The sequence below is a fragment of the Anarrhichthys ocellatus genome, unplaced genomic scaffold, assembly GCF_004355925.1.
Source record: "Anarrhichthys ocellatus isolate YVR2014 unplaced genomic scaffold, GSC_Weel_1.0 scaffold2, whole genome shotgun sequence".
Taxonomy (NCBI): domain Eukaryota; kingdom Metazoa; phylum Chordata; class Actinopteri; order Perciformes; family Anarhichadidae; genus Anarrhichthys; species Anarrhichthys ocellatus.
The window spans coordinates 18,151,385-18,175,562 of record NW_022280032.1 but is presented as its reverse complement, the minus strand read 5'-3'; the positions used below and the strand labels follow the sequence as shown (position 1 = coordinate 18,175,562).

The 24,178-nt window shown below is 40.8% G+C and overlaps 1 protein-coding gene across 1 annotated transcript in view; it reads left to right on the top strand.

The window, feature by feature from the left end:
- Positions 1–24,178, top strand: part of cdh13 (cadherin 13, H-cadherin (heart)) — a 290,291-nt gene that overhangs the window by 223,536 nt on the left and 42,577 nt on the right. The window contains exon 9 of the mRNA XM_031857204.1: positions 8,506–8,646. Within this exon, the coding sequence (XP_031713064.1) occupies positions 8,506–8,646 (141 nt within the window). The remainder of the gene's footprint in view (positions 1–8,505; positions 8,647–24,178) is intronic.

Genomic DNA, 24,178 nt, shown 5'->3' with positions numbered 1-24,178 from the left:
TCGACCCGGTCACGTCTTTTTTCTGTCCTGGCCCCACAGTGGTGGAATGAACTCCCCACTGACGTCAGGACAGCGGAGTCGCTGCCCATCTTTCGGCGCAGGCTGAAAACTCACCTCTTCAAGAAGTACTATCCTGAGCCTTCCACTTAGCACTTATTGTATTCGTATTAGTTTGTTTCTGCACTGTACTTTTGCTCTGGTTTATGCTCTTAGATGCTTGTTTAAAAAAGGAGATGCACTTATGACTTCTGGTGACTAGTAGTTCTCTTGAATACCGATGTTGAATACACTTATTGTAAGGCGCTTTGGATAAAAGCGTCTGCTAAATGACTGTAATGTAATGTAGGTACATGCATGGGGGTAATTGCAAGCTGCGAGCGAAAATAAATTGAAATGCAAAACATTAAAAAAGCCATGATTAAAATCTAAAAATCCATTCCAAAACAGATAATGAACTACAGACCATCTTGCGATGGGAGCAAACCAGCTGCAACGCCAAATCGAGCCAGGGTTGTAAAGTGGGGGAGCAGATGGCACCTTCCCCACCTCCCACTCCCCTACTTCGGGCGCCCTTGCACACTTCTACAAACTCGGCCTTCATTTTGATCCTAACTACACACCTGTAAAGTGATGTATCTGCATCTTGCGCGGTTGTGACACCATCGTGTGACAAAATCTTCCAACAGACCAACAAAAATATGGCAAGGTATATATTTCTTTAATGTTCGGTGTGGACAGGGACCTTTGGGCATTTCACAGTTGACAACCTTTTACATCATACTCCTTCTGTCTTGCACATGTAAGACTTGAAAATATTTAATCTATCATTCATTTTCCATGTAATATTTCTTTGGATTCATTTAGAAGGCAAGGTGTCAAAATGAAAAATGCACTGAAGTTCAGGCCTCTGTCTTTAATGTTATCAAACTATATGGATGCTTCTTCATGTCATGGCGGAATCACAACAACCTTTGTTTCTTTGCATACTGGATGAACCAGAGGTGTTTTGATTCAGCACAATGCAGCAGTTATCAGTATTCCTGTTTTGAATAAACGAAGAGGAGGAGGGGGGGGGACGCATAAAATTAAACACTGTTATCAAAGTGTCACACTCCCACTACCACCCCCATATGTGAATGCTAACCCCGCTTAAGAGGCTGATGAAAGAAATGGATCACTTGCGTAGGTTGCAGTGGCCCAGATAAGGGTCTCACGTGGCTGCCTTCCTACTGTAATTAACTATTGTCAGAGTGATTAATCATATGTCTATAGAGGTGGAGTGCAGCAGGCTGTCAGCGACCTGTGAGGTGAAGTGGAGCTGAAATGTCTGAGAGAGAGTTTGGAATCAAATTTTTGGTAAAAAAAAAAAAGAAAAGCAGTGCATTAATACATATGCATAACTAAGTGAAGCTCTGTATTTTACACTGATATGAAAGTGTGACTGGCATTTGAAAAAATAATGTGACTGATACTGTGACTGGAGTTCCTGAGTTACTAAAGCTCATGTCAGCCACCACCGACACACACATTCACTCTCACACACACACACACACACACACACACACCTGCTCTGCGCCAGAGTGGAGCCCCTCCAATGGTATAGCACTCTTGTGATACCAGCTTGAGGGGTGATACTATAAACTGGTGTCACTCCAGTTGATCTGTGATCTGCATCTAGCTGACTTTCTGTGAGCACAGCAACGTAGTCGGCTGCAGACAGCCTGCCATTACCTAATGAGCTGTCTATTGTCCAGCAGCTACAAGTTCGGAGCATCTTGAAAAAGGTCAAGTTAAACCCAAAGAGGTGAAATGAGAAAAATGAGTATAGTCGGTTTCATGAGAGATTTCAACCGAGGCGTTTGGTTTTTATTTTAGCCATTCAAGCAGATGGCCCTATGCCAATATGTGTCTGTTGGTTAGTCAGCCTGCTGATCGGTCGGTCAACCACTTTGGTTTATACTGAAATATTCCAACAACCATTCAATGGATTGACATGTTTTACAGACTTCAGACGAGGAATCCTAGTAACTTGGTTAGCACCACCATGAGAATGACAATTGTGTCGCGGTTTAGGCTTTGCCTCCTGCGTTCCTGTGTCTTTATGTCTCTGTGGCTCCGCCCCTGGTCTCCTCCCGGCTCCCTCTTGTGTCTCTGTGTCTGAGTGTCTCCTGATTGCTTTCATTCACTTCACCTGTGCTCAATCACCTGCCCCTGGCTCTTTCCTCTGCCAACCCCACACTGCACTCATTCAACTCACCTGCCTGCAATCTACTCATCACCCCACACACATATATACTCCCCTGCTTTCCCCTGTGTTCTGGTTGTCAGATCGTCTTTGTTCTTCCCCCCCTGTGCGCCATGTTCCTCCCCCTGTGCTCATCGTGTTTATTCCTCGTGTTGTCTCTTTACGTTCCATGGTTTGTGACTATGCCTTTTTTTTGTGACTTTTTGCTCGCTCCCTGTTGGAGTTGCTTTAAGTTCTTGTTTATTACTTTTTTGGTGACCAGTAAAATACCTTGTTTTCAACTTCATCTCGTCTCCAGTGTCTGTGTCTGCGCTTGAGTCTCTGATCTGCCCCTCGGACGTGACAAATTGTGGTTTAAAATGAAACTTCTCAACAGCTTTTGGATTGCCATTAAATTTGGTTCACATATTCATGCCCACCCTCAAGATGAACTACCGATCCTCTTAACTTTAAGTGATTCATCTAAATGTTGTATCTGCTATATAAGCATGTTAGCATTGCTACTTTGATCATGTAAGCATGCAGTGTGCATGTTAGTAGTGCATTTAGCTGAAAGTACAGCTGGCTCAACAGAGCTGCAAGCATGGCTGCAGACTCTTTGTCTTGTTTCTTTATGTCTTTGTCTTGATAAAAAAGGATATGTTCACAATGTTGTTCAAACCTGTCTTCAGGTCAGTGAGAGATCCACAGTTCTAATTCTTTGATAAAAAATGTATTCCTATTTATCTGAAGTTAATATTAGGCTTTAGCAGTCTGAGTTCAAATCAAGTGGATAGCTTCCAAAATGACCGTCCTTTTAGTAGCAGTTTTAGAGTGTTTCCTTGTTGAGCTGCAGTGGAGGATAGTAACACAAAGAGATACTTGTGTACTGTGGAGGAAACCCACTTAGTTTGATTCACGCTGACTGCTGCAGCCTTACAGACTTTTAAATGTGTTGTATGGAACAAGGACAGTGGATCCTGAAAAGTCGTGAACCCATCTTGTGAGTGATGCCGACAGAAAACAGGACAGTTACAGCTTTCAGTCTAAAAACTTCATAAATATTAGTGTAGCCGCTCCCACACATCACAGCGATTTAGAGAAAATGAGTATAAATGGGCTGTGACAATGATGGATGGAAGCACCGTGAGAAACAATCTCAAGAGACTCATGACGGCAAAGTGAACCTTGCATCCTGAAAATGTGTACAGTTCAGTGAAAAAGAGCTTTCCGCCAGAAGGATAAAAAGAAAGAGAGGTAGAAAGATGAGGATGATGAAGGCATAAAGGTGAGAGGAATAATGTTGCTCTTGTAGAAATACTGTCACTAGTGGATTTTCATATAGCTCTGTTTTTTCCCCGAAGCCTTTTTATGTCTGTCATCATTTCTCTAAGAATTTGAAAAGGAGCCTGAACAATAGCCAGTGGTTTGGGGCTGAGAGGGAGCACTAGTGAAGGTCCAGAGGAGAACAAAGAACTCACTGCCAGTTTTATAATATCACACCTATTCAGAGAGTTAATGTGGTGTCTCAGAGATGTGAGGTTGCTCTCTCCCTTTCTTTACTTGTCCCTCTCCATTCCTCTCTCTCTTTCCTACTCTCATCCTCTCCTTGCTTTGTGCCGGGGATCAGCCCTCACTCGAAGGGCTTTATGAAATCCTTCCAAGGCAGAATGTGACGGTCTGAAATGTCATTCTCCGATCAGATGTCTCGTAAACAAGGCCTGCCATATCATTTGTTACACTCGACTAAATGAGCTCTTTGTTCAGTTTGTTCGTCAGCTTTCACAAACACCATCGCTCAATGAAATCACTTGTGGGTTCCTGGTTTTTCTCCCACTTACGTTTTACAATGAAAGTTGCACAGTGCATTGGAAAGAAAGCAATGCTACTCGTCTAGTGGATACTGTGCTTCCTTAACTATGATAGTCCAAGAATTTACCAAAGATCACACTTGTCTTCAATGAAGCTTTGAGTGGACAAAGGTTATGCTGCCTGTAGTCTCAGCAGGAACAGTAGTACCAGTGTAGACTTTGTTTTACTCCTGTAACAGACTCATGTTTATCATTTTGTATTGGAGATGATATGTCCCTTCAGGGTTGCCGTAGAGGTAAAGCAACTCCCGCCTCTGGTCGAAGGGGGGGAACAAAAATAAAGAGAGAAGCTTTGGGCTGAACGAGATGTCTGGTCTCCCGACTCCGATTATTACCGTCTTATAAGTGCCCCTCATACACGAACCCAGGACGCTCGGTCACACTCCTACACGTAATATAGGGCAGCAGTAAACTCTACTGTAAGGCTAGGTTCTAAGGTAGTATCAGTATTGAGATATGAATAGGAAGGTTTTTAGCCATGCTAGCGGCATTACTCTAGGGTTGGCCATGGCGGTTGGTCCGGACTTATCTCAACAACTATTGGATGGATTTCCCTGAAATTGAATTCCGACATTGATGCTTCCTGTGATTTGGAATAACTGTGGTGATCCCTTGACTTTACATCTAGCGTCATTATCGGGTCAAATTTGTAATTTGACCTGTACTTTGGTTAAATTCTATCTACCATAGGACAACCGACCTTCCCATAAGCCTCAGCTGTTCTTTGTGTTTAGTGATCATTAGCAAACGTTAGCATGCTAACACACTAAAATAAACAAAGATGGTGAACACGGTGCACACATTACATCCCGTGAACATCAGCATGTTGGCATTATCATTGTGAGCATGTTAGCATGCTGATATTAGTGTTTAGCTCAAAGCACTGCTGTGCCTCAGTACAGCCTTCACAGAGGCTCGTAGAGTCTTAAACTTCATACTCCATATTGATAATTAATTTGCATACCACGTTTTTATGAAACAACAATACAGTGTGATCATAATCATAATATCCTTATGAAGTGATAATGTTAATACCTGCAGAAGTATTGGAAGCCAGTGAGCTGAAAAACATGTAATAACTACAGCATGAAAAGACATAGACCTTCTGTATCGAGGGAATATTACTGTAGGTTGAACACCAAAGCTTTATATTTCTATTGAACATGCAGCCAATCACTTAATTTTGTCTAATTAGACCCACAGAAGAAATGGCCAAAGAGTAACTTTTTTCCTTTGACTTCAACACTTTTGCTGCTCCCAAAAGTTTAATCAAGTATTTCCAGACGAATTAACAAGGAGCTGAAAAATGAAGGGGCTTACTGAGAAGAGTATCTCAATCAACACTTTGCCTGTAGAAGTTTTCTGACACCTGGAGGGAAAATTCCCCATTGCTGTAACTCTGTATCTCTCGTGAATTTGAACAGATTTTCTTGGCCAGGTACTTCCAGGGAGTTTATAATTGAGTTGAGACTCAGGAACTACTCATTAAGACGTTGTCAGTCGCCAGAGGAGGCCACGCTCAATGTGTTTAGACACCACTGAGACTGCAGGTATTCCAGAGTCCTTCTCTTCTCCAGCTGGAGGGCAAACGTGTACCTGTGTGTGTGTGTGTGTGTGTGCGTGTGTGTGTGTGTGTGTGTGTGTGTTTTTTACAATCAGCATGTGTGTGTATTCACATGTGGTTGTGTGCATGGGTTTAATAAACTCACAGGTCCATGGAGCACCATCTGCCTGCACAATGTTTGATCGAGCAGGAGCTGGTTGTGAGGGACACCAACTATTGATAGAAACACCTGTTTATCGTCTCACTCTTTCCACGGAACCCCCTGAAAGCAGTTGCTTGAATGGATGGAGTTCACGACAGAAGGGAACCACTAGCCTCTCAGCTGGTCCCTTCGTCTGTATATAATGTCCCCGGTATATAAAACCAGTTAAGACAGTTAAGGACATTTAAATTGTTTCCCGTTTTGAGTAAATTTGGTATTTCAAAAGGTCCACTCTTGAGAATTCAGTTTTTGCCCCGAAGTCTTCCATTACGTTGCTCCTGACCTCATAATGTGATTTCTGTGAATACTTATCACTGTGTCTACGTTCTCTGTGATGTGATGATTAAAAACGGCCTCAAGGTGTCTACCCATCGATCGTTTGATCCCCCCCCCCTGCCTGCCTCAGATGAAATAGATTAGAGCACTATTTTTGATGAGGCAAAAGTAGAACACGAACACACTGACGACTGCCACTGCTGCTCAGTTTGACGCTGAGCAGAGCAGAGGATTTGTGTGCAACATGAGGGGATGTTGGGTCACAGCTCTTTGTCAGTTAACAATATCATCAACAATTATCAGGTTGACTGTCCACGGGTATAAAGATCAGGGACATGATGAGGCAGAGAAAATGATACACACTCTGATAATGTTAATCAGAGTTTGTATAATAAGCATCAATGTAAATGCAATTGAAGGGGATAAATATTCCAAACAATTATAGTCTACTTTTTATTTGTGCCAAACCATGAGCTGGCATAAATGACAGCATAAAAATAGACATGAAATCACAAATAATAGATCACTAGTATTGTTTCACTGCCACTGCTTAAATCCAACCATGTAATGCTGTAAAAAAGACGTGAAATTCAAATCTTTCAGAAAGAAAACACTTTTGCAAGGAGCTTGAACAGTTGTCTAATGTAACTACACTGTAAAAACAGGCTCAGCTAGAGCAGTACCTTAGTGACCATCAGGTGGCCTATAAATGCCCTCCTATAGGCACTTTAGTTAGCGTGTTAAACAAGGGCCTAATAAAAAGCCTGTCCGACAAACACAACAAGGAAAACCACAATTTAGTTTTCTGGTTTGTTGCTTTTTGATCAAAACAACAAACGGGAGCCTGGTTTTCTTGTGTGTGTGTGTGTGTGTGTGTGTGTGTGTGTGTGTGTGTGTGTGTGTGTGCATCCCAGTCCTCTTTTGTTCCAGGGGACAATGAGAAGAGTATGCATTCAGTCAGAGGTGAATCTACAATGCAGGCGAGAGCTCCAGCAGCATTTTCAGTGAGACAGAAGGATGAAGTTTATTAAGCATGTGACAGTTAACACCCCCCCAGTAGGGAGACAACACTGCAGCGGATAAATATATGTTGGCTTTACCAGCCCCTACCTCCTGTTATTTATACACCAGAGTCAACATTTCAATTAGGCATGAATTATGGCAACAAATGATTATCCCTGCTATGATCATTATGAAGGCTTTCCTCTCGCTGTATGTATGAGCAGGATTTCTCCAATTGTTATATAGATTACAGATGCTGCCAGGCCAGTAAATTAATTAAATATCTAAATTGGATGTTTTGCGCTTCTGGAAAGCTACTTTGTAGTCGAGGACGGATCCCTCTCCCTAGCTTGTGTAGGAATGTAAAATCAGCAGATATGGGTGCAGTTTGGGTTTTATTATTACTCATTCTTTCATCTCCAACATCGAAATCAACAACAAAAATATCTTCGGAGATTCTAAAAGCCTTGCAAAAGCCACAAAATCTCTAAATATGTCAATGGTGTGATTTTGCAGATTATATAAAGGGGAAATAGTTTGTCTTTTCCAGCAGGGCCTAGAACTCTTGATCTGAGATGCCCCAGAGCATTGTGGAAGATGTGTGTAAAAACCCGCTTCTAAGCCGCTCTGGAATCTTTTAAAATGGATGAGCTCAAACCGTCCGCAGAATGCTTATATTTGATCCCTTTCTGCATAGCTTTAGGGACCCTTTTTTCTCTCTCTCTTTGACTACCTTATCTGTTCTAAAAAGTATAAAAATGTGGATTCCTGACCTTTCCCTAGAGATGACGCAAGTGTTTACTGGAGCTTTTAACACTGGTATATGAGCATGAAGGTCCATATTTACACTATGATGATTTTTTTCAGCCATTATCCAGTCAATTTGATGGTAGATTCAAGCCTCTAGTGGACTATTATAAAAGCTTTTCAGCTTTGTCAAAGGGTCTTGCATCAATGTAAAAATGGTGATAAGTGTTAGGTTTGCTTTAGGTGGATTCATTTGATCACACACATGGCTACTCATTCATTATTTTTAATGAGCAGCCTCTCAAATAGATTATCTGAAGATTATCACCACAATAGTGTGTGCGTATGAGTCATCTATGATGCAGAAACTACCACTGTTTGCACTTGATTTTGTCTTTTATTCTGTTAAAAAATGTATACTTGCATTGCTTCTTTGTTGTGCCTTTAACCTTACAGCACTATCCTTTATATATGCAATTGTTTTCACTGAGTATTGTCCTCTTTTGTTTTGATTTCTTTCACTTGTCATCATTGTAAATACATTTTTAGGCTTATATAAAAGTTTGAAAGAATATATGTATGATCTTTAACTCTAAATCACGTTGTGTTTATTTTCCAGACACTGCCGACCACAACATATGAGTTAGAGATTGTGGCCAAGGACATGGCAGGAAGTGAGGTGGGCCTAACAGGAACAGCCACGGCTACCATTACCATCACAGACAAGAACGATCATGCCCCTGAGTTCACACATCCGCTGGTGAGAAACATCTATTTTTATTCCTCGCCGGTTCTTTTGAAGGGTGAATTTTCTTCTTATTTCCCTTGTAGTTTCAACGAACAAAATGTGTGTGGTTAACCCTTCCAGGGAGGTCAGAAGACAGACAGTTAGAGCTGACTGATGTACTGCATTTTATCAAGGACACAGGTCACATGAACAGGGAGGGCAGATACTTCCCAACAGCAAGCTTGAACCCAGGTCTCCTGGTTGCAGATGGGCTCTCTAACCAATTTGTTATTACCAGGGTTGGGAATCACCAGAGGCCCCACGATACAATATTATTGCAGTTTTAAACATTTTGCAATATGGTAATTGTGATATCAAACGTTGCAATATATTGCGATTCATTTTCTATTTTCAACTGCAACTTATTTAGTTTGTCAACATCTGTTCTAATACGATAAAGTGTTCACACGGTTTATCCCACTTCAATCCATTTCTTATTAAAGGCCTTTAGCCAATGAACTAAAATATTCATTACCATCATCAACTCTATCCTTTTACTTTGTCATATGTAGTGGTGATTTACATAAATCACACAATTCAAATGATTAAGAAATAAAAGATTGTGTTTTTATTGATTAAAAAATCTTGACAATTGTAATTTCAATGATGTATTATGGACTGCTTAGAGCTAGTGTTAAGAAGTTAAGCAGGTCATAAATCACTCTCTAATATATATTTATGTTGTGAAAACATCTCCTTCAAGCACCTGGATTTATTCAAGGTTCTCACCAAAACTACATTTTGCAATATTACATATGAAAACATCATGATAACATTATAATTAGCTTTCGTCCAATACTCATTTTTACTAAATAGAGTTTGAACGCACCGCAATGTAAGTAATTGGAACCTCCATGTCAGAGACGTACGGCTCTTCTCCATTAAAACAACAGCCGTTGCTAACATTACTAGCTCTCCTCCTGCCGATTTCAACACGGATGTGTCATTCACAGTGTATTACTATCCGTCCAGTGACTAGAAAGATTCAATGTTGATCTCTGAAATGTTTACAGCAAGCTTCAGATAAGTGACAAGACTCTCTCAAACACACAAAGCAAACCGGCGCACACACACACATGTTGCATGACTCACGCAAGAGGAGATTTCACTGCACACACAAAAACCGTGTCTCAATACAGGAATCAGGACACCATATGGTTATGAAACCGTGACTTATATAACTGCAGTTATCGCTGAATCAGTTATTCCCACATTCCTAATTGCAATATTAATAGTTTATAAAATAAAAGATTGATACTTGGCGTTTGTGTTTTGATACAATATTGCCACGCAAAATGTCGCGATACTATGCTGTATCAATTTTTTCCCTCACCCCAAATTATAACTGTGCAGATTACAAGCAAATTAATTTAGTCCACTCAGATCGTGGAGGGTCCTCAGTCCTTAATTGCACACTTACCGTATTTTCCGCACTATAAGGCGCACTTAAAAGCCTTTAATTTTCTCAAAAAACGACAGTGCGCCTTGTAATCCGGAGCGCCTTATATATGGATCAATTGGTTAATTGGTTGATCTATACTGGTTGTACACGGCGCTCTGTCAAAATGTTTCAGTACGACTGGTAAACTACAAAGCCGCACCGCTTGCAGCATTACAGCTACCGTAGTCAGGGGCGTCGCCGAAGTAATAGCGGTAAACACCGGTACTGTGCTTACTCCTAGTCCAACACCACTTGTGTGTATAAAGACCCCAAAATGGCACCTTTCAAGAGACACGCTTACGACGCTGAGTTCAAACTCAAGGCTGTCAGCTACGCAGCCGAACATGGGAATAGAGCAGCAGCGAGAGAATTCAACATTAATGAATCAATGGTACGGAAGTGGAGGAAGCAAGAAGATGACCTGTGCCAAGTAAAGAAGACTAAAAAGAGTTTCCGAGGGAACAAAGCGAGATGGCCACAGTTAGAGGACAAACTCGAACAGTCAAACGTTTGACTGTAGTAGCTTCTATTCGCCTTATAATCTGGTGCGCCCTATATATAAAAACAGTTCTAAAATAGGCCATTCATTGAAGGTGCGCCTTATAATCCAGTGCACCTTATAGTGCGGAAAATACGGTACATTATAATCACTGCCCCAACAGACGAGAGCTCAAGCACAATATGATGATAATTACTTTAAATTCTCAAATAAAATAAAATACAAATATCTTCAATAATAACACATTTTTAGCTACTATGACTAGATGTTTCAATCCCTGTGGTAAATCTGGATATTTAATGTTGTCAGTGGGATTGGAGTAGTAAAAAGGAGGTTAGATACGTCATCGGGGTCATCAGGTCGACACCCTCCTTCTTCGATGTTTAATTGATAAGCCCAGAGGTTCATCAATGTTCCATACTCTACAGTATTCATCTTGCAGTCCAGTAGTCTTTTGTTTTAATCTAAAGCTAATTGATTGTTTTTCTGCTGCATTTGATGAGGACTTGATGGCTTGTCGACCTCTTGCCTCATAATCCTCAATAGACTGGTCGTAGATGTAGCAACAAATCCCCTGCATCTCACTCCTACAAGGATCATCTTGGGTCTTTCAGCCGTTCCGGGCAGCTTCAGTTGCCAGTTCAAAGTTTTTGGTCTTTTTCTTCTTCCCATGGTACTGTCAATTCCACAATGTATGCCAGTCGGCTGTTGTGGACCACCTGGCCATGTCTGGCTGGAGTGTTGCAGTCACAATATCTAGGGGAAACACAAGCTTTTCAATCAATTCCATGTACATTTTCCAATCCTGAGCAGCCTGCAGACTACTTCCATCTATTGATATCATCTGGTGCTTTGGACATTGGCCTGCTGTTACAAATGCTGTGAAGGGTACATTTCCTGTTGAAGTTTGTAGGAAAGCATTTGTGGTGGTTTGCCTCTGTTCCACGATTGATGACAGCTGTCTGAGAACTTTGCTATGCTGCCAAGTTTAACGCCCTTGGGCAAGGCTCATTGTGCATCAGGTGCTTGGCAAAGGGAGCAAGCAGGGTCTTCTCCAAACCACAGCTTCAGGTTTCGGGACGTGGGTTGAAGGTCATAAGTGGCTCTGATGACAAAAACTAAGCCAAGATCCCTCCAGACTTTCCTCTTTTCCAGGCTCTCCCAGTTAGTCCTTTGGCCCTGCTTGGCCATTGAGATGGCCTTGGTGTGTTGCTCTTCCTCCTCCTGTCTTCTCATCTCCTCTACCACGAGTTGTCTCTTCTGGACTGATGTTGCCTTGTGCCATTGGAGAACTTTTCTGACAAGACTAAGACCGGCTTTCCCATGTTGGATTTGGTCAACCGCATTCTTGAAGTGAAGAGCAATCCTAGCACACTGAACAACTTAAGATTGGGTCCACTTCCTCCTCGTTACCATGCAGTGGGCTAAATAACAGTATCTTCAGATGCAGGAAGGGGACAGTTGTTAAATCATCCATACAGAAAGTGCTTGAATTGTTTTATTTTGGGATCAACACTGCCCCCTCATCAGACTTCAGAGGAATTTCAGATCATCCTGGCATTCTAGTAGATGGTATGGGCCTGGTAGGGATGCCGATCTTGCCTTCTTCACCTCACTCATCTTGGGAGGGCTGATGTCAAATTACATTAAAAACATTTGAGTGTTCTGCACCAAATGGTGACCCAGCCCATATAGGCTTGCAAGACATTGGACAGCAACGACAACCAGGATGGCCACGTGACCAATCATACAGTCTCAAAAATTAAAAAAGAGAACATTTCAAATTATGCCATTTCCATAAAATGAAATTCATCATCAACAACACCGAGGAAAACACATAAATGCTGTTCTTTAGGAATATCTTTGTCTCCGCCTACCTCAATTGTCAGTGGGAAGGTAATGGTTCTTAATGGAGCACATAGGGGCCTCAGCCATCTCTGGGATTTTTTATAAGGTTTGGTGTCGTATTTTTCTTTTATTTTGACATTGTTAGTTAGTCTGAGCTTTGGCTTATTCCAGAGTTCATTCTTCCATAGTTACTTATGGATCTTTAGTTTTTCTTTGGCTCTATTTATATTGCAATGCAAATCATTCCTGAAAATGAAATGTAAATCAGAAAATACAAATATTTCAGAACCTATTGCAGAACCCTTCTCTTCACTATTTCACTATAACCATTTCACATCTCTGCTTCACATTCAAGACATGACACCCACTCAATGTCCCTCTCAATAGTCTGTACTAATTCCACCATTACAGCAGCACAGTTATGTCAAAGCATACCATATCATACCAGTCTGCTGCTCTGACTTTCTCTATACAATAGAAATACTGTTTTCATTTATAATAAGTAGCTTATTATTGGTAAAACAAAAAAGGCAAAGTAGATGCAATTGGTGGTAATTAGTGAGTAAGAGTAGTAATTATGTTTAAAAGAAAAAGTCAGAGCAACAGATGGCATGACATGACTTTGTTGTTGTACAGATGGAATTAACGCTGTGGAAATGTACTGGATTCTGAGTTCATCAGGACATCAGGTAAACACATTACCAGAAAACAATGCAAAGCGCAAACTGAAATGGGACACATATACCTCGAGGCTACACATTTCATGTACATGTGTTTTCACCCACTCAAGGACTAATCTAACTCACTTTTACCTTTTACTTTCTCATGTAAAAAAACATGTATGTCCTTGTCTTGTAAAAGTAAGGCTCAGAAAATGTCCAGTACAGAATCACACTGTCTATTTGTGTGTACAGAACATGTGACATGTATCAGTGTAACTGGGTGATATGGGTGCAGAGGAAAGATAAGGGAATCGGGGCGCAGGAGTGGGAGTAGATGTGTTGTGGTTCAGTGATGGTTTGTTTAGTCAGCAATGCCTTAAGGCATTAGTGAAAAGCTAACAGTCTGGCAGTCACGCTATAAAATAAAACGTAGATGGACAAAAAATAGAAAATAGCACACAATAAATTGCACCTATTGGTCGTTTCTGCCACTTCATGGTGAATTTGTCAAAAGCTGCTGCCAAAGCTGTTTTCTTTCCCGTCTTCATCCTTCCTTCTCACCTCTGGAGGTGAAACAAGAATGAGGTCCTGTAGAAAAAGACCCTCCATGTGCCTTGAGGTACAGTTGTAACACTGACTTGTGTTGTTCATCATGGAAATGCCGACAGCTATTGTCAGGTTTTAAGACGCATCCCGCTTTGCCCCAACCGAACCAACCCTACAGCCCTCCCATGATGCATTGGGGTGTCAGGGGAGCTTGTAAGGAGCACAGCACAGATGTGAAATGTTACAGCTCAGAGGGCGCGGCAGGGCCGTGCAGAGAGCACCACGTTCGTGTCCCAGTAAATGTTCTCATTTCGCACTAGGAAGAGATCCGTTTAACGGCATTAAGAAATGGAGCTTTTAAAGAACAAGTGTTTGAAGGCGCTAAGCTCCCCATATAAATCCTCTACCCTCCACTCTCCCTGACCGCTTCCTACCTGCTCATGAATCTTCTCTGACCTCTCAAATGACCGCCATCGTATTGTGAGTGTGTTTGAGAGTCTGTATCTGCGGCAGCTCTCAAGCTTTCACTGTATAAATTATTCAACCTAATATTCAAGTCTTTTCATAGAACTTTCCAAAATCTCTTCCTTCAGAAGAATCTCATGTAGAGGCGATGTAAGCTTTAAAAGCTTGTCATCCAGCTTGCAGGACTCAAGCAGAGAAAGATAGAGGGAAGGATAAAAGAGGAATAGAAAGAGTCCAACATAGAAGGATACAGAGAGAGAGAGAGTAAAATAAAAAGCAACAAAAGCAAATGAATTTTCAGGAGATGTGTTCCTTCCTGTTGTTATTCATTAAATCCAGTCTAGCTGGGTTTTATGAATTGACATTTTGTTTGAATTCAGCAAACATTATCCCCACGTAGGGTGCCTCTGTTTTTCCTTAGACCTACCTACCACAGCTCTATGCGTAGAGACAGCTATTCATAACTTGTGAAGTCTTTGCCTCAGACCACCACTCCACTCGTGAGTACGTCCTCAGATCAGCCAGCAGGGAATCTGTTCTCCTTTTCCTCCCTAATTCATCTTTCTGCATTGAAGTTGCTGAAGTTCTACTTTATGTAACAGAATTATAAAACAAGTGAGCATCAGTTTCATGCTTTGGAAAGAAATAATAATCAGCGGGAGGGGGGGGGGGAATTGGGAACCTGAAGATTAATTTGGGATGCAGCTCAGCAGTGCCTCAATTTGTTTTCTAAACATAAAACTTTAATACACATTGTGTTTTGTTCAAATGTAGTAAGTTTAGAGTGTATAAGGGCGTAGAACAGTATGATGGAAGTATAGGATGCCAACTCCCATGGTCATTTATGTCTCATAAGTTGTTGCAGCAATTTGTGGGTTGATGCCATTTGTTTCGCAGATGTGGTGCAAAATGTTTTTGACTTCTCAAAAATTGTCAAAAATACCTCCAAAATATCACATTAGCCACAAATACCTAAAGGAGCACCATTGAACAATCCATGCTCGATTGTCCAAAATCATTTGACAATTGGAGGTTGCATTTTTAGGCGATTGAATAACTAATACTTCTGTTTCAGAAACTGCTCAGAAACCCCCTTATTTTCAAACCATACATCATCTGAATGTCCTAGGTTGTGGTTGTAAAGTTTCATGAGGCTGTGATTATCCTCGAGTTCAGGTCCTTTTACACAGTGACATTAAGTTAAAAAAAATGGTCTCAATACAATAAAATGGCTTCTATGTGGACTAATATCATCATGCATGAATACAGTTGCGCTCACCGGATGCTCAAGAGTCTCAGGTTTTCAATCATAGACAATTTAAGCAATTCTGAGACTGTTTAGGGACCTCAGCATGCAGAAATATTTGGGGAATATGGAAAAATAACACGTTTACACTCCATGCAAACAATTGCGAGGCATTGGATTCACAATAAGTGGGCATGTCTTTAAAGGGAAGACTCGTGGGTACTCAGAACGCATTGTTATTCAGATATCTTGAGGCGGGAGGTCAAGAGACTCCCGCTGGCCATGCCAGTTTTGCCTAACTCTAGCTTAGAAACCGACAGTAATGTCAGCCTACAATGATACAGCAACTGCTGTGCATTATATTCTTTCTTTTTCAAAAGAAGCCAAAAATGTTTTTTCACATATTGATGGAAACCCTGTGAGAGGCCTCTGGGTGGGGCATTTTCTATTGTTTACAGTTGATTGACATTTAAGAGCTGGTCTTGCTAGGAGACTTGCTGTTAACCCCCTACAAACATTGATAGAAGGTGTTTTTTCCCCCTTCATCAACAAGCACACAGCATTGGTTATGTACTGCAATTTAACATTATACAATAGGGAGGAGGAACAGGTTATCAAGCTTCCACATGTAAGCTTATTACCCAAGCTTGCTAAGTTAGAACTGACTTCAGCAGACGTATCTTTTTCCTGCTGAGTAATGGGCAGCTCTTGCATATTCAGCGTTGTGTTTTCCTCACATTATACAAAGGAGGGCGTCTAGCATTAGCTGCCTCTGCATAATGGGTCCAGAGCAAATCACAAGTTCCATTCACAGATGGGATAAAGCAGTGGACATTACATTACAGTTATTTAGCAGACGCTTTTATCCAAAGCGACTTACAATTCAATGGACAACAAGGTATTAATGTAGACTCAGTATACTTCAAAAGTTCAAAAGGTCTAGGCCTGCTAGGCTGATGTATAGACTTTGGAACTGAAGTATCTAAATAGAGAGGATCCTCTGGAATAAATTCACTCTTGTGAACTCTGTGTGATTTGAGGTAAAAATAAAAACATCCTCACTGTCCCTGGACAAACAGTGAGGATGAGTGATTGGCCGATAGGTACAGCTCACTTTTTTTTGTCTGGCTGCTCATTGGTCGATGTAATGTCCTGCTACTCTACCCGCCTCAAATGAAATTTAAATTGCTTTTTTATGGTATTTTCAATTTTGAGAAAATTAACAAGACGACACAAGTCAGAACTAAGATAGGGATATATAATGATTTCAGGAAAAAGTAAAGAAATTTCGGTTTGACTTTAAAGCAGCTCATTCGAAGTGAAAAGCTGCTAAATGTGCACTGATAATTACCGATGCATTATTGAAATATGAACATATAGAGAATACTAAAAACCTTTCATAAAAGATGTAAGAATTAGCTCAACAGCAAGCAAAACTGCCAGTTCTTTTCTCCTTACAACATTATTTTTAAGGATAGAGGATTCAGTGTAATCTATCTTCCATTTTTAACATCATAAGCTAAGGTATCCTACTATGAAATTTATTACATTTTACTTCTGTAGGGGATTTGGCTCTGACCTGATTAATTTTATAGCGAGGGCTCTAATCCTGTTTTTATGAAGAGGAGAGAAAAATGATATGGAATCCCTCTGTAGCTCTGTCGTCTGACAGGCTAGATATGTAAAGTATGCTCCATAAACAAAGATGAATATTTCTCCAGTTGTGTTTTTTCCTGCCAATCAAAATGGGATAATATCATCTCAGTGTGTTTACTCTTAGTCTTAGGTGCACTGTGTGTGGGATTTTTTGCTGTGTTGAATTTGATCAACTGTCCTTGGGAACCTTGTTAAACCTTTGTACTAGCTGCTGGTATCGGAGCAGACGCTGGCATACCTGTCTCCCTCCACACCGAGCACCTTTTGCCCTTCACGTGTCTTTTCCTTCCTTGTTATATCATTCCTCCTGCAATATACTGATCCTCCCTTCATTTTCTTGGACTCCTCATCTCGCCTCCTCTTCTCTCTGGCTCTGCTAATTCAATGCCATGTCTGACCGGGCTTATTTCCCCCAGATCCCCATAACAAGGCCATGATGGACCTCTTCACTCCTGTCACTCCAACTCACTGACAGACAGTCTTTGTTTTTTTTTTTCTAATTCAACGTTGGGCTCTTTCCCTGCACCTGGCTGTCTCTCTGTCTGCTTCCCCTTCCTCTCTCTTCTTTCCTCCCCCCCTCCTCTGTTATGACCAGGAGAATATGCTGGCCTGCAATCCATCTGTCCCACTGATAAAGATGTTAGCAGTGATGGGTGTAGCACCAGGCGCAGGGCAGCAGGGCCCTGTCAGTGCTGGTCTGTCTCGGGGATGGCTAACGGGTGTCACGGATTAGTCCGGGCCTTGCATGATTGCTTCACTAGCTCTGAGATACACACGGTGCTTACCCTCGGTGATACGGTGGCCTAGTTGGCCAGAAATCTCTGTCACAAAGAGGAAAGGGATGGGAAAGGATTTGAGCTCTGTGTGTTCGGTTAGGGGCATTTTACGAAGGACAAAGGTACGTGTGTGTGTGTGTGTGTGTGTGTGTGCGCATGTTATTTGACACATACATTCTCGGATCAGGTTAGACTGAGATGTGGTGAGATATATTATGTCCTTGAAACTTTGGAAAATCTGAAATGATATGATGTTGGTCAGCTCCTAACTTTCCCGTGGATAAATTTTATAGAATAAAAATAGGTGTCTTGCTGAAGCATTTCTGATCCACATGTAAGATGACATTTGCATATATTTGCAATTATATTTCATTTTACATTTGCTCAGTTATTCCATCATCCAGTATTTGACAAGTGTGCATATGAGGTCATTTTTATTACTTCATGTCAAGCAAGCGTGCTGCATAAAGCAGGTAACCCATGAAGGGTACCGAATTACTCGGTCATTGTATTCAGATACTCGCAGTCTCTCAAGCCTTATTTTCATTGCATCGTATGGCTCTTCTCAACTCGATTCGCGTTTTGGTACCAGGCAGGTGCTTGATCTCTTTTCCACTATAGATAGTACCGCCTCGATGCAGGCATGATTATCAGCTAATTCGCTATTGACGAGAGCTTGACTACTTAAAAGTGGCGGATTTGTCTTGGGTATTTTTACTCCCTCCTAGCATCGGCTCATTTTGTTTGGAAGGTGGTACCAAAAAGCATACCTGGTACTATCAACAACTTTTGCTCATGGAAAATCTGAAAGAAATGTTATTATGTTGAACAAACTGAACAGAACTCAACTGGACCGCTTGGTGGAAATGCGGCTTAAGATAAGGAGTGAATAAGCAGTATAAATAAGTGTGAAAGACCACATAGAATAGCATCAGGTGTTCAGTCACTCAATTGTGAAGTTTTCCCAGAAGAATGTTGAATGTGTTACAATCACAAGGCCAGCTGTCTGTCTCCACACAAGCTCACAGTGGGCTCATCTGAAAAGGCTGCAATCTTTCAATGTTTCTTTTTATTTTCTCAAAGGAACTTGCCACTGATTTTTTTTTTTTGTGCAACATCAAGGCCATGATCAAATATGTAAATTTGTTGGTTTTATAAGATTTAATATTAGGTGGCAATATAATGTGTCATTGTATAGCACCTGTTCATTCTATTCATTAACATAGATTGCAGAATGATGATTTCGAGATAGTCTTTAATCCTCCAACAAACCGATGTCACTGGCTGATTGACGTTTACATAAAAATAGGTATAATTATGTATAATTGTCGATCGTAGAAAAATAACAATCTATATCCTATTGTAGATAGGGAGTGTGCAGCAAACATAGAAATGAGTAAGTAACCTTTGTGGCCTCATGTTCTAAAACAGACATTTGTCTTTGTGTTCCTGTTCTTATATTCTGTCATCTACTTATTTATTCATTTATTTACTACTGCATTAGTAAACATCTATGTCGTCCGCAGATTTTGGTTTATATTTTGTCAGTCAAAAACCAGGGCTGCACTGTCAATGGACACCTTAAAAAGAATTTTGCTGTAATAATGATGCATGTTTCTAATGAGGTTATATTTCACACACCCATGATAGACACATATGATGCAGGGGCAACATTCTCATTGACTGCCAAAGAGACTTGGGGTTCAGGTTACTGTCGAAGCTCCTGCTAAGTTGTGTGCTCCAACAAACACAACCTACTGATTGTAGGTGGGAAGCCAGTGAGGGATCATGTCCTTGGTCGCTGCAGTATGACACCTCTCACCATGGGAGTCACTGCTACCTGTCCCAGTATAGCTGGGAGACATTCAAACTGTAAGAGGTGATGTAATATGCAAATAGTCTTTTACAAATGTATAATGTCTCGGTTGTGTAGGAAGTTTTAAGGCAACATTTAAATAGGGCAAAAGAATTGCTGAGCTCCTCGGTTGTTTTATATCTCTTGCTGTGTGTTGAACACCAGCTCTGCAAGTTAAAATTGTAAAAGGAGAGCACTTTCAAGGACTTTCTCCTCAGAGGGAGTCATGATCAGTGTAGCAGTCTACTTGGTGGAAGATGTACAAAGTTGAAATGAGCAACCGTAACTCTTTGCAGCAAAATGCAGCAGAAAGTAGGCAGGGACTGTCAGATTGTTTGATTTTTGGAGGAAACTCTTGGAAGCAGAACTTTCCACTCTGTCTGATACTATCCGATGTAATGCATCAGCTGTAACACGTGAATGGTTGTTGGTGTTTTTGAAGCATGTGGTTATTTAATACACTGTGTGCCTGTATTTCTTGAGGATTATTTTCTTTTTTCCGCTGCATTGACAATTATGAGGGCTGTCATGTTCCGCAAAGGTAGAAAAGCTGCTTTGCTGAATGTCAGATTCATCGGAAAAATCTATCTTTAGAAGCAGCCTGAGCAGAGGCTGTTCAAATTTAATAAAGACACAGGTAAGCTCATTAACTCTCCAGGCACACTTACTGTATGCAGGATTAAGGATAGGGGGAAGGGTAAAAAGCGAGTGGGGGGTTAGACAGAGAGGTAAGTTGCCAATACACACACACTGTGTACAGAATTGTGTGGGAAGACGACTGATCACGAGCACCTGCTGTCATTTCAGCCTCATGCTGGTACAGTACAATGAAAATGGTGCCTTCTTACAGATTTGCTGTCTGTCTACACCTCGTTCAGCTGAGAGTTAAGCTGCTTTTGAAAGCAGAAAAAGGAAAGACAAGTGGCTGCTTGGAATTGTACGTGATTCCTGTTTAAGTCAGGGGGTTTCTTTCTAATTTTAACTTTTACAACTCTACAACGTCTTCCTCAGTATTTTGTCAAAGGGGCCTAGAAAAACTAGGTTAGTGCATTGCAACAACGTGCAAAGTTTTAAGACTTTTAAAACATTTTATGAGATGTTATATTCAAGGTGCCACGTCATTTTTAGATTTGTGCATGTCATTTCTTTTCCAGATAGTGTATTAGGGTTTATCCACTTACAGTAGACAGCTTACATGCTTTTTTACGAACTGGAAGGATCAAAAAAGTAGCAAATAAGAAGAGATAGACTTTAAAGCAGTTAGAAAAACTGATAAAAACTCTGAGAAAGATACGGTTTGAAAATTAACCAACTCGTCCAGAAACACAAACTTAAAATGCCTCTGCTGCAGCGCCTCCCTGCCGAGATGTGATGAGGGAGCAAATGTTACTTAGAGGCAAAACAGTCTAGTCTCAGGAGGTTTAATGTGATGGGCCACTGTTGTGCGTGTTCCCTTTCAGAACAAATCTTTGGGGCAGCGGGGACGTGTCACAAAGTACTTTCCATTAGGGCAAACGAACAGCTGCTCGACTGTCTGTCTTGCTGCCTGTCAGTGCAGCCCTAACTGCCATCTGTATTCATAACACAATCTGACAGACATCCAGAAATAAAATAAGTTGATCTCCATTCGTCCCCGCTTGTGTGTGTGTGTATGTGAGTGTATGGTGCTGTGTACTATCTGTAAGAATATGGTTCAGCATTTGTGTGTTTGCTTGACTGCAATTACGGTCATCTCTTTACTTGTGAATGTCTATGAGAGGGAGCCAGGATGGAAAAGTCAGAATGATAAACTTGGTGGTTTATAGCAGCCATTATCAAAACAAACACCTTTTTGCTTAAACCTGGCTCATATACTGTACGTCTCTGTCTTTCTGTCTTTATCCTTGTATCGGCCATAGCTCTGCACACAACAGTCAGACAAGAAGGAAAAGGTCTTAGTCAGTGGTTTGTAACAAGCAAACAATGCCAGCTGGCAATGAAAGACAAATTAAAAGCCTGTGTAAGAAATAGGAGGCAATTTCCATAGTAGTGTTAATGAGGCAGAGAGCGTTTAGTGTTCGGTAAAGCTGACAGATGTGTACACCTATAGTCTTCCAAGGCTTCACATCCCTTTCTCGGGCCCTTTGCCAGGATTTCAGGCTTCCTTTGCACCCCCCATCTGTTGGAGAAGAAGTGCAGTGAACGATGTTGACAGTGTCCAGATGAAGGTTTTGTGGTGTCATGTTGTGATTGAAGAAATCAACCAGATGTTTTGCTTTGGCTGAACGATATGGGGAAATAATTTAAGGTAGATATTTTAAGACAAACACTTGCATTTGTGATTCAGTATGCAATTTTTTTTAAAGTTCCAAATCTTCTGTAATAATCACTATACACAAGCAATAAAACATGTTATAGTTTGATCAACACAATATCGGATACAGTCAACAAATGGTAAATGGATGAACCTGCATTTGTATAGCTCCTTTCTAGTCTTCAGACCACTCAAAGCCCTTTACACTTCATGTCAGCATTCACCCATTTAAAACACATTCATACACTGATGGCACAGCTCAGGGAGAAATTTGGGGTTAATTGTCTTTCCTAAGGACACACAGACATGGACAGGAGCCGGGGATCGAACCCTCAATCTTCTGATTAGAAGACGACCCGCTCTACCTCTATCATACCATACTGCTCTTTCATGTAGGTTATACTGCTCTATGTGTTATAATAACATTTAATGAATTGCTGCATGAATGAATATGAATAATATAGCTTTTATTTTGCTGTTGAATTATAAAAACATTCAATCACAGTAGAATATTATGAATTGCAACTTCAAGCCTTGTAAACATGCAATATAGTCATCATAATTTAACTCAAATAAAATCTGAAAAAAATAACAGCACTGCAAAGCAACAGGCCTGGTGTGAACATTATTAATATACAAAAAGTGAATATGAATCTTACTGATCTCCTGTCAGTAACAGTATTGTAAGAAATCACAGATCACATATTCCTGACAGGCACTGGTTTCCATTCAGTTTGGTATGGTATAGAAATCAATTATTAAACTTTTGACACATTATAAAGCGGTATCATCCAATGCTGTGAACATCACGTCTGCATAAGTTGTTTCTATAAATCATTAAATCATTGTTGAATGGTATTATAGTTGTAATATAACAATGATACAACAATGTTTATACTGCACAGGAATGGATGCCATAGTAAAATACAAAGACATTTCTAAAACACAGCAGCAAAATAGTTAACTGTGATGTACAAGATATTCAGTACTCATCAAATATTAAAAAAATAAACATGCAGACCTAATAACAGCTATAGGAAGAAATGTGATCTGGTGCAATTATTTTTAGGAACAGTCATTAGTGGGTCAGCACACCATGCTGAAGCATCATGTTCCTACAGCAGGTTCACATAAATCATGCACATATGACAGTCTGTAATAACAAACACACAAAAGTCACCATCACAATCAAAAGGTATAAATAGCGCAATCAAAAATTACAGCGCTGAAACTCCAGACTAAAACTTGACATTATCCATTCATTATTTTTTTTTCCTCTTAAGTTGTTCTGCCTCAAATCAGTCGTTGTCTTTGGTAGGATGGCTTTACCTTGAAGAACCATCCTACCAAACTTTTTCAAGATTATTGAAAAAGTCAGGCATAAAAGAGATGGGAAGCAGAAAATCAATTCAACACTGAAGTTTTTACTCCTTAAAATCCTAAATGTCTAAAGTGTAGGACGATGTGATTTATGGACTCTGTCTATCTGTCTGTCTGTGTGCATTGTTGTGTATTTACATTGTGGGGACTTGCCAGCCTTTTGGGGACACGTCTCCATAACCTTTTAAGGTAAAGACTTGGTTAAAGGTTAAGGTAAAAGTTAGGATTAGAAAAGTGGCGGTTATGGTTAAGGTTAGGGCAAGTCTCCAAATGAATGTTAGTCAATGTAATGTCCCGTAAAGTGTGCGTGTGACTCTTGACCTGCATTGCCCTGGTCCTGTGGTCATCTTTTTCTCTGAGTGGACTCCGCGAGAAGCACTACAGTAACTGGCTCTCTGCCCGGGGCTGGGAGTCTCAGATAAAAAATAGCCAACACACACACACACACACACACACACACACACACACACACACACACACGTGGATTAAAGCAAACTTTAAGGCAGAGCTTTTTTATTCCTCTTTGGCCATCTCTCCCGTCTCTCTCTTAATGTGTTTAAGTCAATTCAGGCTAGAAGCGCTGCCTCGTAGTTAGTCATTTCCTTCTAGTCTTTCAGGTGACTGGTTGCTTTGTGCTTCAGGTGGAATTGAGGCCTTATCAGCGGCAGGGCAGGAGCCCAGTGGCCACATCACACAGAATACAGCGTTTCCTCCAACCGCATGACTGCCCCACATGATTAAACCCAATCTAAGTGGCTGTTGTCTGTGTGTCTGTCCTGTGTTTGTGAGGGGAGAGAGAGAGAGAGAGAGAGAGAGAGAGAGAGAGAGAGAGAGAGAG